Source organism: Chlamydomonas reinhardtii, chromosome 14, assembly GCF_000002595.2.
Source record: "Chlamydomonas reinhardtii strain CC-503 cw92 mt+ chromosome 14, whole genome shotgun sequence".
NCBI lineage: Eukaryota > Viridiplantae > Chlorophyta > Chlorophyceae > Chlamydomonadales > Chlamydomonadaceae > Chlamydomonas > Chlamydomonas reinhardtii.
Window position 1 is genome coordinate 2,834,049 of NC_057017.1, and position 10,415 is coordinate 2,844,463.

Genomic DNA, 10,415 nt, shown 5'->3' on the forward strand with positions numbered 1-10,415 from the left:
GCATCAATTGTGTTATGGAGGAAAAGTACTGCCTTGGAATTCGGGAACATGGGAAGTTGCCAACTGCAGCGTCATTCATGCACACGGTGCCTGTCTCCGGTTGACTGTCCACGTCCGGCAACCATTCCCACGCTCCTTCCCGCATAAAATTGGTGCATGCGCCTAAAAGCCTCGGGAGGAGCTGATGCATCCCCGAACCTCGATCCGAAGAGTGCGCAGGTCCCTGCACTACGGTATACAGTGAGGGGCATCGCTCCATTTCGTGAGCGTTTAGCCCCCAACGTTCCAGACGTCTTCCCTAGACAAGTCACACACTCGAAAGCCACCCGAAGGCCCGAACCGTCCTTCCTGTGCCTTTGCGGACGTGGAGCCTAGGGCACCTACTCCAGTCCTCCACCCTCCTTAGTGCAGCTGGCCCAGGCTGGTCATTCGAAGACCAAAGCCCAACGACCGCAGGCCCGACGACCACCACAACCGCTTGCGTGAAACACCTGAGACAGCTGAGGCCGAGACCAATCTCAGAAATTCCTCCTGTGAGCCTGAGTCGCTGATTGCGCCAACCCTCCTGCTTGTCATGAACTCACGCAACTGAAACCGCGGCCACCGCCGCGGCCGCCGCCGCCGCTACCTCCGCTGCCGCCGCCGCATCTGCCGCCGGTACGGCGAGCGAGCGATAAAGCCGTACGTGCGTGCGCTCCACGCGGCTCAACCGCTCTAACCGCCACCCGTACTCTTGTCGGACGTACGGCAGTTTGTGGGGCGCCAGGACCAGCAGCCAGCGGGCGGACCTGCGCAAGTGCAAGCAGGTTGGGAGGAGGGGAGGAGGAGGGGAGATGCGGGGAGATGCGGGAGGGGCCCGGGGGTTATATACAATGCATACAGAGGTGGTCGCGGTCGCCAAGACTGGTCCAAGGCCAGGCCCTGAATACTAAGCCTTGAACTTCAACGCACGTCGCCCGCGTGCAGACTTCGGGTTTGCCAAAGCACGCACACACACACACACACACACACACACACACACACACACACACACACACACACACACACACACACACACACACACACACACACACACACACACACACACACACACACACACACACACACACACACACACACACACACACACACACGTACACACTTGGCCCCTCCATCCCAACACGCCCCCGCGATCCACCTGGCCAGGGCCGTGAGTGTGCCGTACAGCCGGCTGGCCTCACACAGGTGCAGCGCGAAGGAGCACACCACCAGGTCAAACGCCACACCCACGCCACCGCCGCCACCGCTGCTACTGCCGCCGCCACCGCCGCCCCCACTGCTGCTACTGCCAGCTCCAGCCGCCGCAGCAGCAGCACCAGCACCAGCACCAGCAGCAGCAGCACCAGCAGTGGCAGCAGCACCGCTGCTACAGCCGCCGCCGTAACACAGGTAGTCGTCGATGCAGCCGTCAGCGATGTCTTCGAAGGACCAGCTCTCCGCGGCACGGCCCGTACGTGCCACGTAGGCGTCACGTGTGTACGGATCACACGCAGTGAGCCGTAGCTCGTACGGCAGAAGCGGCGGCGGCGCCGCGCGCTGCTTCGACCTCTTTCCCCCGCTGGTGCCGCCGACGCCCGGCACGCCCGGCGCACCCCCTCCTCCTGCCCCTGCTCCTGCTGCAGCTCCTGCTCCTCCTCCTCCCCTTGCTCCTCCTCCTACGCCTCCTCCTGCTCCTCCGCCTGCTCCTGCTCCTGCTCCTGCTCCTCCTCCTGCCCCTGCTCCGGCCCCTGCCGCTGCTCCTGCTGCGGGCCTGCCCCCCAGCGGCCTCAGCCGGTTCCACTCCATCAGGCACGCACTGGCCTCGCCCGAGCCACACGCCAAGTCCAACACCCGCAGAGGCACCGGCGCCGCCAGCCCAGCCGTCACCGCCGCCGCAATGGCCGCCGCCTCTTCCGCCGTGCAGGCCCGATAGCCGCCGCATGCTCCGCCACCACCTGCGCCGCCGCCGTCGTGCTGCCCTTCGCCCTCAGCGCCCGCGTCTTGGCCGTCTTCTTCCCCCTCCCCCTCCCCCTCCCCCTCCCCCTCCTCCGCATCCGCATCCGACTGCTGCTGCTGGTGCTGACGTGTCTGGCCGCTCAGCTCCTGCAGCCCAAGCCACACGGCTGCGGGGGTGGAGTCCAGCAGCTGACACAGGGCAGCAAAGATCTGGCCCTGTGCGGGTGCGTGCGGATGGGTGGGGGTGTGCGTGTGAGTGGGTGTGGGTGGATGGGATGGGGGCGTCAGGGTGAGTGGGGTTAAGTTGGTTGGTTGCGAGGTTGGTGGGGATTGGTTGGGCCATGAAAGCTGGCAATGATGTACCTCCCATGCTTGATTTGATACTGCAGCTGTAACTGTATGTCTGCGTGTCTGCGTGCCGGCCCGCGCCAAGATGGCATCGATGTGCCACGTGTGTGCATGTGGTGCACCCTACGGCGTGTCTGCGTGCCGGCCCGCCCCGCGTCAGCCTCTCACCTCGTGAGGGTTGGTGTACCGGGCCCCGTGAGACGCGTAGAACTGCTGCACCCCCATCGCGTCGTACGCCTGCCTGTGGTGCGCGGCGTGCGGGTGCGGAATGGGTGTGGTGGGTGCGGGGCGGATGCGGGGCGGCGTGTACGACACAGCGGGTGATGCCGCGGCATCAGTAGCGGGCGTGTTGAAAGCGTGGTGTGGGATTGATTTTGGAGCAAGGAACGGATGGGGAGATGCAGCGTGTTCGGTACTCGGCAGGTGTTCCGGTATGGTGCGTCAAGTGTGTGGCCGCTGGGGGTGCCCCTCTTCGGAATGCAGCCAACCAGCCTGCCAGCCCTAAATCCCTGACCATTGCGACATCTGCAGTTGCGGCGTACCACGGCAAGGAAATGACAACGACTACGAGAGCTTGCCTGATGGAGGCTTGGCCGGCGTGGGGCCCGGCCGCTGCCCCGCCGGCGGAGCCGGCGTGTCCGTGCGCGCCCGGCGACTTGTTATTTTTCGGTGCCATCAATTACTTAATTCAGCTGCTATGTTGCAAGTCCTATGGAATTGCTGGCTGTGTTGGGCGCACCGTCGTTGCGAAATGGCTGCGACGGTTTTTGAAGGACTCTTCAAGCACACAGCCAAGTAGCCCGACACTATTAATTAACGTATACATGTGTATCGTCAAGCTAGCCTATGCATGGTATGCCATGATATCAAGTCTCTTAGACTTTCCGGGGGCGTGCCATCCGGGCAGACCTGCACGTACTGCGGCACGGCCCTTGGTTCCGCCCCAGATTCAAAGGATTGCGCCCTCACGTAAAGGCCCTACGTCAATCAAATAGCAATACACCGGCCCTGCATGCTGTACCGTGCATCCTGCATTTGACTGCGCTGGACATCTATAACAGAGTTGTGATCCGTTGTGATCATGCCTGATGTTGCCCTCGCCCCTCGGCTGATCGGCTGTTCATCCACAACTGCACTGCAAGTCTGCTGTCCTGGCGCCCTGGCGCTCACTCCTGCTTGCCCGAAACGCTGGGCGCCTGGCCACTCGGACTGAGCGGTCTGGGTCCGTGGCAACAGGAGCTAGGGCCACTGACCGCAATGAGTGGAGTGGAGTGCCGTGCCGCACCGTACACCTTCGTCAAGCACACACGCGCGCGCGTCAGCGCGACTGGCCGACCGGGCTGATCGCGCGGCCTGATACTACTGTATTTCACACGCCGCCTCATTGTTTCAAGGCAACCCAAACGCCCGCCTGGTTGCTCCTTCGCAACAGCCACCGCTATGACCATCATCACCCAAACAACACCCTCCCTCCTTTGCCTGGTGTCCTGGTCCATTACACCAGATCACGCACAGTCGTCTCAGCGCATGGAGAAATGGGAGTTGCCCCCGACTCCCAAGGCAAAGCGCACACAAGTTGCAAAAGTACCACTCGCATGTCCATCCCACCACCCCTTGTGCCCTGTGATGATGTGTCCGTCAGTAACGGCACGTTGCCCCATGCTCCGTTCACGACTACTATGAAGTTTGTTTCTTTCAATTGAAAACCAATCGCCAAGTAATAGACCGACAGCGCGTCTGCTGCGCCGTAGGGGGAGCGTCGAAGAGAAATCAAAATGCAATTCAAGGTTTCGCTTGTGCAGAGAGCACGCCTCAACCTCGCCGCGCCTCTCACGGCAATGGTACGGCAGTGGTCACAAGCGGCAACGCACGCGGACATGAATGGAGCGCACCGTCATGTGAGAGACCAAACACCATCCGCAGGTCACACGTCCTCAGGTCAAACTCACAGGTCGCAGTTCCTCACATTTACAGGACAGCAAGGCCCGGCCCATTCAAGTAATTCCCGTGGCAGCGGTGCTCGGTCACACACACACACACACACACACACACACACACACACACACACACACACACACCTGCACACGCACCTGATACACCCCCACCTCCCTCCACACCCTCCCCATCTCCCTCCACGCAGCTGGCGGAGTACCGGGGCGGCAAGACCAAGCTGCAGGGCTTCTTCGAGGGGTGGGTCAGGGGGGGAAAGAGGGGACGTTGTAAATTCCAGCCTAATTAACCAAACCAAGCGGAAATGAGCGGAGCACAGGGGGGAGATGACAATGGGGGTATTGTGTACATGTGAAGGCGTAGAGGTCGTTGTTGTCAGACCAGGGGGGCGTGTGCGTGCTTGGAAGAGCGAGCGGGAGAGCGCTGAAGGGGAGCGCTCGGCAGAGGGGGGGAGGAGGACAGGGTGGGGGCTGTGTGTCTTGTGTTCTTTGTCTTGGTCTACGACGCGGCGTTGGCTGCGTATCCCACACGCTCGCAAGCACGCATAGGCACACAGAAACTGCCTTATTTCGCTCTCCCCAAAACCCCTTGTCTCCCCCACCTCACTCTCCCCCCCCGCCTGCCTGCCCCCGCACCTGCCCCTGTAGACAAGTGATGAAGGAGTCCAAGGGCCGCGTCAACCCCGGCCTCATGAAGGAGATCCTGATGAAGAAACTCAAGGGCGAGTAAAAGGACCGATGAGATATCGGTGTGGCGTGTTTGGTTGTGTTTTGTCTTGGGGGTTGCAAGGATGTTTGGAAAAGCGGTACAGGGGGTGGAGAAATGGTTTGTGTGGGAGGGGGTGAGGGGGGCGGTCCAGCCAGCAAGAGGGTGGGAGACGAGCTGTGAAGATGGGGAGATGGGGGCAACGTCGCAGAAGAATAATAAAGAGGGCACGGGAAGAGGGGCTTCGAGGAGATCTGACGCGAACGTGTTGCTGAGATGCGAAAGGTTGCGGCGGCAGGGGTGGATGCAGTGCGCTGGGGCGGCCTGCGGCTTCGGGTGGTGCGGTGAAAGGACTGCTGGTGTAGCCTTCCAAGGGGCCAGAACGGAAGCGCGGGGGGCAGCTAGTACGGCGTGGAGCGTGTGGAGGTGTGCCGCGGAGGAGGCGGGCTGCGGGCACCACAGCGGCATACGTCCCAGAGCAAGAGGAGCAGCAGAGCGAGCACGGGCCGGTGCAGGCCGGACGTCCCGTGGCGCATGAACTTGTAAATAATCAAAGTAAGAATCCGGAAGACGAAACATGATTTCTATCGTCAAACGATGCCGTCTGCTGGGCTTCGGCGTCGCTCGGCTTCCGCGGCTCGGGGGCTGGATGGGCGCAGCGACTGGAGCCCACCAAGTGATTGCACGGTATGTGCAGGGGAGGGGTGTGTGTGTGTGTGGGGGGGGGGGGGATGACTGGGGGAGGCGGGTGGTGGCGGGGCGATGGGCGGCACAAGATGTCGTGAAGCGTCCGTTGAAAACTTTTAAAAGCGATTTAGTCAGTTGCACGCAGGCGGCGATTTAGGAGCATGGAGCAGCAGCAGGCGCCGCGCGCGGAGGCGGCAGCAGCGTTGCCGCGGCGCTGCCGAGTCGCCCGCATCGAGGCCGCCGGTGAGCTAGCGCTTGGCAATTGCAAAATGCGACTGCGGCTGGAAGAATACGTCGTCGCCGCGGTGAAGCGAGCAGCTAGCAGCAGCGCAAATAGCTGCTTGCCCTGTCTGTTGCTTGCTGCGCGCGCCAGAGCTGCATTTCCCGCCAAAACTCCGAATGCCTCTCAACTCTCAAGCATCACGCACAGCCTCCGCGCTCATTCTTCAGCTGCTTTACTTTGCATTGCTATACGGATTTTACGTTTGTGTCGCAGGCTTCAAGTGCTTTCGCGGCCGGCTGGATGTGTCGCTTCCCTCCACAGCAGCTGCTTCCGGCTCGGGCTCGGGCGGCGGCGGCGGGCTGGTGTGTGTGGTGGGTCCCAACGGATGCGGCAAGAGCGTGCTGGTGAGGGCGAGCGAGCGAGCGAGCGGGGGTGACGGGGGTGGGGGTGGGGAGTGGGGGTGGGGAGTGTGGGGGTAGCGGTAGTGGCAGCGGGGGTGAGGAGTGTGGGAGTGGGTGGTGGTGGTGGTGGGGAGTGCCGTGGGGGTCACGAGGACCGCATCTGGGGTTTACGTGCGCTGTGCTGCTCTGCAAGCTGCTGGAACACGTATCAGATGGTGGTTGTAAGTGGTTGTGTTGTAGGGCCACCTTTTTTGCGGAACCCCACTTCATATTTGTGACGAAATCACTCCGTTTGTCCGTTGTCCATGGACGGCTTACCCCGCGCTGCATGCCCCCACCCCACCCCATGCCCGCCCCGCCGTGCCTTCGTGTTCCCATCGATCCGCGCACCACCCGTGTCCCCCCCCCCTGCCCCCATTCTCCCCCCCCCCCCCCACACACACGCCACGCTTTGTTTTCCTTGTGCTCTTTAACGCATACACAACAGGGCGAGTGCCTGGCCTTCGCCCTGGGCGGCGGCCGCCAGCTACTGCGTGCACGCAACCTGGCCGCCCTCATCAGCCAGGGATACTACAGCCGCAGCAGTAGCAGTGCCGGCAGCGGCGGCAGTAGCAGCGGCGGAGGGAACGGCAGTAGCAGCGGTGCCGGCGGTGGCGGAAATGGCAGTAGCAGCAGCCGCCAGCAGCGGCAGCAGCAGCAGAAGCAGGCCCCGTCCCCGCCGCCGCCGTTTGTGGCTGTGACGTTTGTGATGGAGCCCTGCGGTTGTGTTGCCACCGGCAATGGCGGCGGCAATACTGACGGCGGCGGTGGCGGCGGCCTCAGTGGGGCTGGAGCCAACGGCAGTAGCACGGGCATGGGCGGCAGTAGCACGGGCATGGACGGCAGTAGCACGGGCATGGGCGGCAGTAGCATCCGAGTGGAGCGGCGCCTCGTGCTGCTCGGCGGCGGCGGCGGCGGCGGGGCCGAGCCATCAGGCGCCGCTGCTACTGCCGCCGGCGGTCGCAGTAACGCCGCCGCCGCCGCCACGGTCACACGGGTGGAGGAGCCGGCGGGCAGTGGGCGGTGGCGGCAGACCAACCAGGTGTGTTATGGGCGTGTGTGTGTGTGTGTGTGTGTGTGTGTGTGTGTGTGTGTGTGTGTGTGTGTGTGTGTGTGTGTGTGTGTGTGTGTGTGTGTGTGTGTGTGTGTGTGTGTGTGTGTGTGTGTGTGTGTGTGTGTGTGTGTGTGTGTGTGTGTGTGTTAGAAAAAACAACAAAACGAAGCCCGCCCAAGCGGCGCCGGAGTTACTTACGGATACCTACCGAATACCGAGCGTCGTGTTGCCGCGTCGACCCCGGTAGTCATACTTACCCGCGAAAAGCCTGTAACCCTCTCGGGCGATCGACGAACGACCTGACCCCGAGTGGCACCCATATGCATTGTATGCGCCGCGCCCTGGGCGCGCTAAACAACGTCGACCCAGCACGCCTACGTCCCATATTCCCGCCCGCTGGTCATAGTCGAGCTCACCTACGGGCGACAGAGGAAGCAAAGGCAAAGGGCGGCAGCGAGGAAGTGTCACGGGCAGGCGAATGGCAAAGGCGACAAGTGGGGCGGCGTGCATCAAGCGACCTAGCTAACGCGCAGTCTAACGCCCGCCTATTAAGTAACACGCGACCCGGAGAAAAGGGCGAGCGAGCGCGGCAAGCAACCTTAACGGGGCCGGGGTTGCATGGGGCCGTGGCGGGCGGCGGTTGTAGAGTCGCAAGCTGCTCTAGATGCAGGCTGGTACCACGCGGGTGGGTGTTTATGCGTCGCCGTGGGCTGGCGGCGGGAGCTGGCCTCCCGCTCCCCGCTCCACGGCGGCACCGAGTCTAGGTATACTCGCGGCCGCAGTGGCCGCGTCGGTAGGAGCAGGCAGGTGTGTGTGTGTGTGTGTGTGTGTGTGTGTGTGTGTGTGTGTGTGTGTGTGTGTGTGTGCATGTGTGTGTGTTTATATGTGTGCATATGTGTGTGCGTGTTTGATTTGGGCTCGTTGCGTCGAGAGTGAGTGGGACGGACTGCCTAATGGGATGGCGACCCGTCTCCACACCCGCCCTCCTCCCCACCCCAACCAACCCCCGCAAGGTTGTTTTAGTTTGGGCTGGTATTTACAACCCCCCCCCCACACACACACCTGTGGCTATATAACCCCACACATGCCCCAGGAGGAGCTGGCCGCCGCGCTGCGGCCCTTCGGCATCATCACCGGCGGCGGCAGTAGCACTGGCGGCGGTGGTGGCGGCGGCGGCAGTAGCAATGGCGGTGGCGGTGGCGGCGGCAGTAGCAATGGCGGTGGCGGCGGCGGCGGGACTGTGGACCGCTATGTGGTGTCTCAGGGGCGGCGGGGGGCGGCGGTGGCGGGCGCGGGGGAGCCGCTGCAGCTGCTGGCGCACGTGGAGTGCCTGCTGGGCATGGGGCCCCTGCAGGTGCGGCCGTGAGTGTGTGTATGTGTGTGTGTGGGGGGGGGGGGGATGTGGGTGTGGGGCCGCTGCAGGCGAGGGTCCGGGAAAAAACGAGTATGTCTTGGGGAAGGGAAGAAGGGGCGGGGGACAGGGAGCACCTCCGTTTCCCTTCATCGCAGTGCATGGTTGCAGTGTGGTAAGAGGAATTTATTACGGCCTATGACGCTAACCAATCCCACACACCCAACTCGTACACATTGAACGCGCCACCCAACCCGCCGCCTCCCCACCCCCCAGGAGCGCCTGACGGCGCTGGAGGCGGAGCTTCGGACGGCGGCTCGGCAGCTGGAGGAGACGGAGGCGGGCGCGGCCAGGTAGGTGCGGGGGTGGGGACTGGGGGGGGGGGGTTGTGCCGGTGTGGTGTCTGGTTTGTGTGTCGCTGGGTAACGGCGACGGCGGCGGGGCGTCCCATACACGCACGCACTGTCCTCCCACATACGCTACTAGAATGAAGCATTGCCACACAGGCTGCGGGCGCGGCGGCAGCAGCTGGCGCCGGTGGTGGGCCGCTGGCGGCGCTTCCTCGCGGCGGCGGCGGCGGCGGCGGGCCGGCGGCGGCGGCTGGCGGCGGCGCAGCTGGCTCGCACGCAGCAGCTGCTCAAGGGCGCGCGCAGAGAGGTGCGTAGATGCGTAGTGGGACTGCCGTGTGGGTTTGCTGCCAGGTTTGCAATGTGCTGCTGTTGGATTTAAATAGCTGTGACCAGAATTTGTAATAAGGGCTTGTTACTGTTGACAGTGGTGAAAATGCTTGCCCTCCGCACAACTGAGGCTTGTGTCTACCTCACAGGAGGGCGCGGCGGCTGAGGCGCGGTCCGATGCAGAGCTGCGGGCGCGGCAGCTGGCGGCGGCAGAGGCCCCGGCGGCGGCGGCAGAGGCGGCGGCAGCGGCGCGGCATGCGGCTGTCAGCAGCAATCTAGAGGCGGCGGCTAGCAAGGTGCGTTACTGTTCATGCCTTTACACAATTGCATTGTGTTGCCGTATGCCGACTGCGCTATGTGGCACACATGCCCTCGCCACTCATTCCCTCGAACGATGTCGCACCCACAATCATGATTAAACAAAACGTTCATTCCTAGCTCTTCACGCACACGTCGCCAACCTCGTTTCCGCAGCTGTCGGATCTGAGGGCAGCTGCCGTCAAGGCCGCCGCCGCCGCCGCCATGACAGACGAGGAGGCGGCGCGCGCCGCCGCCGCCGCCGACCGACTGGGAGCCAAGGAGGCGGAGGGCGCGACGGTGGCGGCGGCGGCGCAGGAGGCGGCGGCGGCGGCGGCGGTGCGGTACCGGGCGGCGGCGGCGGAGCTGGCGACGGCAGTGGATGCGGCGCGAGGCGAGGCGGAGGCGGAGGAGAAGGAGGAGGCGGAGGAGGCGGAGGAGAAGCAGAGAAAGGGCTTGGGTGGTGGTGAAGGGGGAGAAGGAGAGGAGGAGGGCCGGGAGGAAGGGGTGGAGGAGGAGGAGCGGATGGCGCCTGATGCTGGTGCTGATGCCGCCGGCGGCGACAGGCGCGGGACGCGAGGGTCAGCTGCGGCGGCGGTGGCGGCCCGCCACGAGGGCGGTTGTGGCGGTGGTGGTGGTGGTGGAGTGGGTGCGGAGGCCAAGGCAGGAGGTGCGGCAGCAGGGGCGGCGGCGGCGGCGGCGGCGGCGG

At 63.9% G+C, this 10,415-nt stretch overlaps 3 protein-coding genes across 3 annotated transcripts; 1 reads left to right on the top strand and 2 right to left on the bottom strand.

The window, feature by feature from the left end:
* Positions 1-34: 34 nt before the first annotated feature.
* CHLRE_14g627455v5 (uncharacterized protein) lies at positions 35-3,140 on the bottom strand. The gene is made up of 4 exons (XM_043070310.1): positions 2,901-3,140; positions 2,491-2,563; positions 1,178-2,190; positions 35-788 (listed from the first exon to the last, which is right to left on the bottom strand). Exons 1-4 carry the CDS (start codon positions 2,996-2,998, stop codon positions 581-583), a joined length of 1,392 nt encoding a protein of 463 aa, XP_042916983.1. The 5' UTR covers positions 2,999-3,140; the 3' UTR covers positions 35-580.
* A 54-nt stretch (positions 3,141-3,194) lies between these two features.
* Positions 3,195-4,070, bottom strand: CHLRE_14g627466v5 (uncharacterized protein). Its single transcript, XM_043070311.1, has one exon. The coding sequence runs from the start codon at positions 3,705-3,707 to the stop codon at positions 3,489-3,491; it is 219 nt and encodes a 72-aa protein (XP_042916984.1). The 5' UTR covers positions 3,708-4,070; the 3' UTR covers positions 3,195-3,488.
* Positions 4,071-5,790: 1,720 nt separating this feature from the next.
* Positions 5,791-10,292, top strand: CHLRE_14g627477v5 (uncharacterized protein). The gene is made up of 9 exons (XM_043070312.1): positions 5,791-5,907; positions 6,161-6,291; positions 6,776-7,369; positions 8,475-8,735; positions 9,009-9,085; positions 9,239-9,389; positions 9,559-9,705; positions 9,884-10,100; positions 10,220-10,292. The coding sequence occupies exons 1-9, from the start codon at positions 5,826-5,828 to the stop codon at positions 10,240-10,242; spliced, it is 1,683 nt and encodes a 560-aa protein (XP_042916985.1). The 5' UTR covers positions 5,791-5,825; the 3' UTR covers positions 10,243-10,292.
* Positions 10,293-10,415: the final 123 nt, after the last annotated feature.